This window comes from Macaca thibetana, chromosome 10 (genome assembly GCF_024542745.1).
Source record: "Macaca thibetana thibetana isolate TM-01 chromosome 10, ASM2454274v1, whole genome shotgun sequence".
In the NCBI taxonomy this organism is placed as follows: Eukaryota; Metazoa; Chordata; class Mammalia; order Primates; family Cercopithecidae; genus Macaca; species Macaca thibetana.
This window is the reverse complement of record NC_065587.1, coordinates 22,101,391-22,107,512: the sequence shown is the minus strand read 5'-3', so window position 1 is coordinate 22,107,512 and position 6,122 is coordinate 22,101,391. Positions and strand designations below refer to the sequence as shown.

The following is a 6,122-nucleotide window of genomic DNA, read 5'->3' as shown; positions in this document are numbered from 1 at the left end:
CTTTTGAGATATTTGTATTACTCCACTTAAATAATGAAATCCGATATCTCCTTTCCTCTCAATTGTAGTTGAAGCAGCATTCATATTAGTGAAGGACTTAAATTTATGCTGAAGGGATGATTATGTTGGGATAAAGCTTAAGTTTCATATTTGAATTAGCTATTCCCAAAATAGGCGGGCTATGTGTTGCTGTTCTAAAACCCGTAGACTGCTTTCCACTCAGAGCAATTCACTGCTATTGTTAGTATTTAGATGGCAGTGGTAACTGTGTATTCAAAAATGTTCAAATGGACTAGGTACGATGGTGCATACCTGTACCAGCACTTTGTGAGGCTGAGGCAGGAGGATCACGTAAGCCCAGGAGAGACGGACCTGGGCAATGTTAGCAAGACCTTGTCTCTTTAAAAAAAAATGTGTATATATATATATATACACACACACACACATATATACACACACACACACACACACACAAATGTAGAGTTGGAAGAGTGGCATACAGAGTTCATAGAGGGGGTTGAGGATCTTTGAAAATGGGGAATGGAAAACCCAGTGATGTTCACTTACGTGGTGGTTAATTTTTTTTTTTTTTCAGACGGAGTTTTGCTCTTGTTGCCCCAGCTGGAGTGCAATGGTATGATCTCGGCTCACCACAACCTCTGCCTCCTGGGTTCAAGTGATTATCATGCCTCAGCCTCCTGAGTAGCTGGGATTATAGGCATGCGCCACCACACCTGGCTAATTTATGTGGTGGTGTTTTTTTTTGTTTTTTGAGATGAAGTCTCGCTCTGTCGCCAGGCTGGAGTGCAGTGGTGCAATATCGGCTTGCTGCAACCTCCGCCACCTGGGTTCAAGCGATTCTCCTGCCTCAGCCTCCTGAGTTGCTAAGACTTTAGGCACATGCCACCATGCCCACCTAATTTTTTTTTGTACTATTAGTAGAGACGGGGTTTCTCCATGTTTGTCAGGCTGGTCTCGAACTCCCAACCTCAGGTGATCCGCCTGCCTCAGCCTCCCAAAGTGCTGGGATTACAGGTGTGAGCCACCGTGCCCAGCCAGTTCATTTCTTTAAGACTTGACAGGACACTGGGTGGCAGTATTGCCTGCATATTTACATTCTTTGATAAATACATTCCTGATTTGGTGGGTAGGGGGAGTTAAGTTTGGGATACAATTACAAAAACCATGGAGGCTTTTTTTTTTTGAGATGGAGTCTCCCTCTGTTGCCCAGACTGGAGTGCAGTGGCATGATCTCGGCTCACTGCAACCTCCGGCTCCTAGATTCAGGTGATTCTCCTACCTCAGCTTCCTGAGTAGCTGCGCCTACAGGCATGCGCCACCATGCCCGGCTAATTTTTGTATTTTTAGTGGAGACAGGTTCACCATATTGGCCATGCTGGTCTCGAACTCCTGACCTTGTGATCCACCCACCTCAGCCTCCCAAAGTGCTAGATTACAGGCGTGAGCCACTGTGCCCGGCCACGTGATGTTTTAAATCAAAATTTGGAAATCACAGCTAAAAATGATCTAATTACAGGTTGGGAAACTAAAACCTAAGTAGATCGTGTCGTCCAGTTCCTCAGGTCAGTGTTCTTTCACTTGACCAGTTGGTTTTAGAGTCTTTGCAGATCTAAGATGTCATTTAGATTTGGTTGAAATAACCAATAATATAGTTCAAGCAGTCTAACATTAAACTCCTTAAGGAAACATGGTTTAGTATGCATCAGTTTGGTACAAATCCTCTAGCTATGTTAATTCCCTATTTCCTCAGACTACTAGTAGCATCTTACAGATGAAGTAGTTGTGGTTAGAATAGTGTTTGGATTATAGCCCCAGCAAGACAGTGATGTTTGGTTAGGTGCAGTGGCTCATGCTTAAAATCCCAGCACTTTGGGAGGCTGAGGTCAGAAAATTGCTTGAGCCCACACATTTGAGACCAGCCTGGGCAACACAGTAGGACTCTGTCTCTATAAGAAATTTAAAATTAGGTGTCGTGGCTGGTCCCAGCTACTTAGGAGGATGAGGTGGGAGAATGGCTTGAATCCAGGAGTTCGAGGCTGCAGTGAGCCATGATTGTGCCATTGCAGCTCAGCCTGGGTGACAGTGAGACCCTGCCTCAAAAAAAGACTGATGTTTTCTTTCAGAAACTGTTCGGTGGGTAAACAAGCCAGTCTTCCTTTGTTTTTGTTTTTGTTGTTGTTACTTATGTATTTATTTTTTAGAGATGGGGTCTTGCTATGTTGCCCAGGCTGGTCTCGAACTGGGCTCAAGCCATCCTCCCACCTCAGCCTGTCAAAGTGCTGGGATTATAGACGTGAGCCAGCGTGCCTGGTCCAGTCTTTCTGTTTCTTAATGAACTTTATGTCATAAGAGAACTGAATTCTTAGGAGACTAGAACGTAACTGATTATTTTAAAGTGTGCCTGGAGTAAGCAGTATTACCTTCTGCCTACGGTTCTGTCCCTACTTTCTCTCTGCTCCAATAGCATATCTAGTAGAAAAGCAAGGAGGGGGACGGGCGTGGTGGCTCACACCTGTAATCCCAGCATTTTGCAAGGCTGAGATTGGTGGATCACTTGAGGTCAGGCGTTTGAGTCCAGCCGGGCCAACATGGTGAAACCCCGTTTCTACTAAAAATACAAAAATTAGCTGGGTGTGGTGGCATGTGCCTATAAGCCCAGCAACTCAGGAGATTGAGGCAGGAGAACTGCTTGAACCCAGGAGGTAGAGGTTGCAGTGAGCCAAGATTGTGCCACTGCACTCCAGCCTTGGTGACAGAGCGAGACTCAGTCTCAAAAAAACAAAACAAAACAACAACAACAAAAAAGAGAAATAGATTGGTGTGACAAGGCCTAGGGAAATGGCATGCAGGCATCTTACCACTTGCCTCTTCAATCGCAGTTATGAGACAACCCTCTGCATTTAATGGAACTCTTGCTTTGGTTTTGTGGGAATTAATCATGATTTTTTATTCTAACCATTCAATTTGGTGTTTCAGTATGAAAATGTCCATGAATACCAGGTGTTTTCTCAAGGCTGTTTAGTAATTTCCACCCATCTGTGCAGGAAATGAAAACCCTGATAATTTACACTGGTTATATATGTCCTGTCCTGTTAGTACAGCTGCCTATTTCATATGATATCATTGAATATAAATAACTTGAGCCTCAACCTCCAGATGCTTGTGCTATAATGATAGAGGCTAAAGTACCTCTGTAATTACATCTGCCTATACAATCCCTAAATAGGTTCTTGGCGCTAAGGTTTGCAGTTATAGAAAATCAGGTGAGATAAAGTTTCCAATCATGGGGTCAGCTGGAGGCTGTTCTTATATTTATAATACAGAAAACTTTTTTTTAAGGCAGAGTCTCGCTTTTTCACCCAGTCTGGAGTGCAGCGCTGCGATCTTGGCTGACTGTAACCTCCGCCCCCTGGCCTCAAGCAATCCTCCCACCTCAGCTTCCTGAGTAGCTGGGACCACCAGTGCACACCACCATGCCTGGCTATTTTTTTTTGCTTTTAGTGGAGAGGGTTTTGCCATGTTGTCCAGGCTGGTCTTGAACTAAGCTCAAGCAATCCGCTGGCCTTGGCCTCCCAAAGTGCTGGGATTATAGGTGTGAGCCACCATGCCTGGCGTTTCTGAAGAAACTTAAGAGCCTAAGCAAGCTTGCATTGCTGAGCACCAGGATTGGGCCCTGGCTTCAGCGACCGAATCTTGAAGGCAGCTGACTTGCCTCCAGTCACTACACCAAAGGCATTCTTTTTTTGTTTTGTTTTGTTTTAATGGAGTTTCGCTCTTGTTGCCCAGGCTGGAGTGCAATGGCACAATCTTGGCTCCCACAATGGCCTCCCGAGTTCGAGTAACTGGGATTACAGGCACACACCAACACACCCAGCTAATTTTGTATTTTTAGTAGAGACAGGGCTTCACTATGTTCATCATCCTGACCTCATGTGATCCGCCCACCTTTGCCTCCCAAAGTGTTGGGATAACAGGCATTCTATAGTCCGCTTTGCCTTGCTGCTTGGGATTCTCTGAATCCTGCCTTTTTTCTACTCATTCACTTTGACCTCCCCAGAGTTAGTCTTCATAAGTAGGGAACAGAGCATTTAAATGCTAAATTGGCATAGAATGATTTCATCTACTGGCATAGGTGAAATTTTATAAATAAGGAAAGTCCTGTAAAACCTTGTAAGATTTCCAAGGAAAAGATGCTATGAAGGATGAGGTGGTTATCAAGTCTTTGGGAATTGTATTAATGTCACTAGGATTTTTTCTTGAAGAGATTTATTATTTGATGAAACAAATTCTTGAGTAAATATAATTCTGGAAGAAATTAATACCCTTCCAAAGTGGATTAGGAGGTAATAACTAACTTTCCAATGCTTAGGATGGTGCCTGGCATATACCAAATTCTTATAATGCATCATCTCTTGGAATCTTAACCACCTTTAGAGATACCATTATACAACTTTACAGATGAGGAAATAAGTGATTATATATAACCCCTGGGTTACCCAGCTTACCAGTGGCAGAGTTGAAACTAGGGAGTTTGAGTCTAGAAAATGCTCTTAATTCCCATGATAAGGGCAAGAGAATCTCGATATGTGATGGTGTGTCCTTGTTTAACATTTATAAGATGGTATAGCAAATAGTGGTTAGGGTTCTAGCTCTCCCACTTACTGGCTGTGATATTGGTCAGTTAGGCTCAAGAATCTGTCTCAGAAAGATAGTAACTGCTCAAATTATAGCTTATATCACTTACGGCAATCCAGAATTAAAGCAGGCAGTAATTAAGGTGGAAGAGCCTTCACTTCAGTTGGATAAAGTCCTACCACAGCACACAGAAACAACTAGAGAGAAAATAAGACTTACGGCCCTAGAAGAAATCAAAGAACAAGGATGCTGCATTGTACCTTTTAATTGCATGGGTAGTTTTAAATAAATGGAGAAAGCACCTTTCAGAAGCTACACTAGCAGGAAAAAATTCCATCAAGCATTTACATAGTAAATTTCTATAGTTTCACAAAAGATTCTTACTTGAAGTATACGTGAGGGAAAGAGCCCCCTCAGCAGGTGTTCTCTTTGCTTACAGAAGCAAACTAAGGGACCTAAAACTGGAGGCAAGCCAGGATGCCAAAAAGGGGGAAGAGAAATGATAAAGAACCATTCATAAATTCTACTTCAAGACATTTGTCTAATGACCCTTACATAATAAGTATTTTAGGGCAAACTACCACCCTTTTAAGATAAAAGTACAATCTTAAAAGCTGTAGTTCTCAATTATAGTAATATTTCTTAATTACAGTAATATGTCTCAATACTTTGGACTGCTGGATGTCAAAAGACAGTACCTGGGGCTCATCTGTGAGATCTGAACAAATACTTGAAAGGAATTCTCTAGGACTGTGTACTCTCTATTTTGGCTTTTTGAATGAAGCACAGGCAGGCTTCCCTGCTATCCTCCAGGCAGTGTAATAGTCAAGGAAAAGGGCAACAGTACTGGATCATTCCTTAGACACTAATCAGCTGGGGAAAAAGTTCATTGGCAAAAGTGTCCTCCCAAGAATGGTTTACACCAAGCGGAGAGGACATGTCACTGAAGGGGGAAAGGGAGCCCCCATATCCACAGTCACTGTAAGCATCCAGTAGGCAGGAAGATGGTTTCGGGCAGTGGCTGGATGAAAGCAGATTTGAGATACCCAGCTCTGGAATGAGGTCATCTTCTACAGGTTCTTCCTTCACTGAGACAATGAATTCAGGGTGATCATTCTCTGAGGGGCTGAGAGGTGCTTCCTCGATTTTCACTACCACATTAGCTTGGCTCTCTGTCTCAGAGGGTATCTCTAAGACCAGGGGCTTGGTATATATGTGGTCAAAACGAATTAGTTCATTAATGGCTTCCAGCTTGGCTGATGACGTCCCCACTGACAGAGAAAGGGAGGCTGGTAAGGAACTGGGTCCTTCTGGGTAGACCTCTGGGAGCTCCTCCAGGCTGGCAGACACTGGGGAAGGGCATTTGAAGAACATGACTGGGTCCAAGTTGTCCAGAATGCCCAACAGGATATCAGACTGCAAGAGGCAAAAATTAAATGACGTACAACTGTCAGAATACTATGGAA

General features: G+C 43.4%; 1 protein-coding gene across 1 annotated transcript in view; it reads right to left on the bottom strand.

Annotated features, from left to right (window-relative positions):
* Positions 1-4,906: 4,906 nt before the first annotated feature.
* XBP1 (X-box binding protein 1) overlaps positions 4,907-6,122 on the bottom strand; it is a 244,453-nt gene continuing 243,237 nt past the window's right edge. The window contains 1 exon segment of the mRNA XM_050806832.1: positions 4,907-6,072. Coding sequence (XP_050662789.1) covers positions 5,515-6,072 — 558 coding nt within the window. The 3' untranslated portion in view covers positions 4,907-5,514.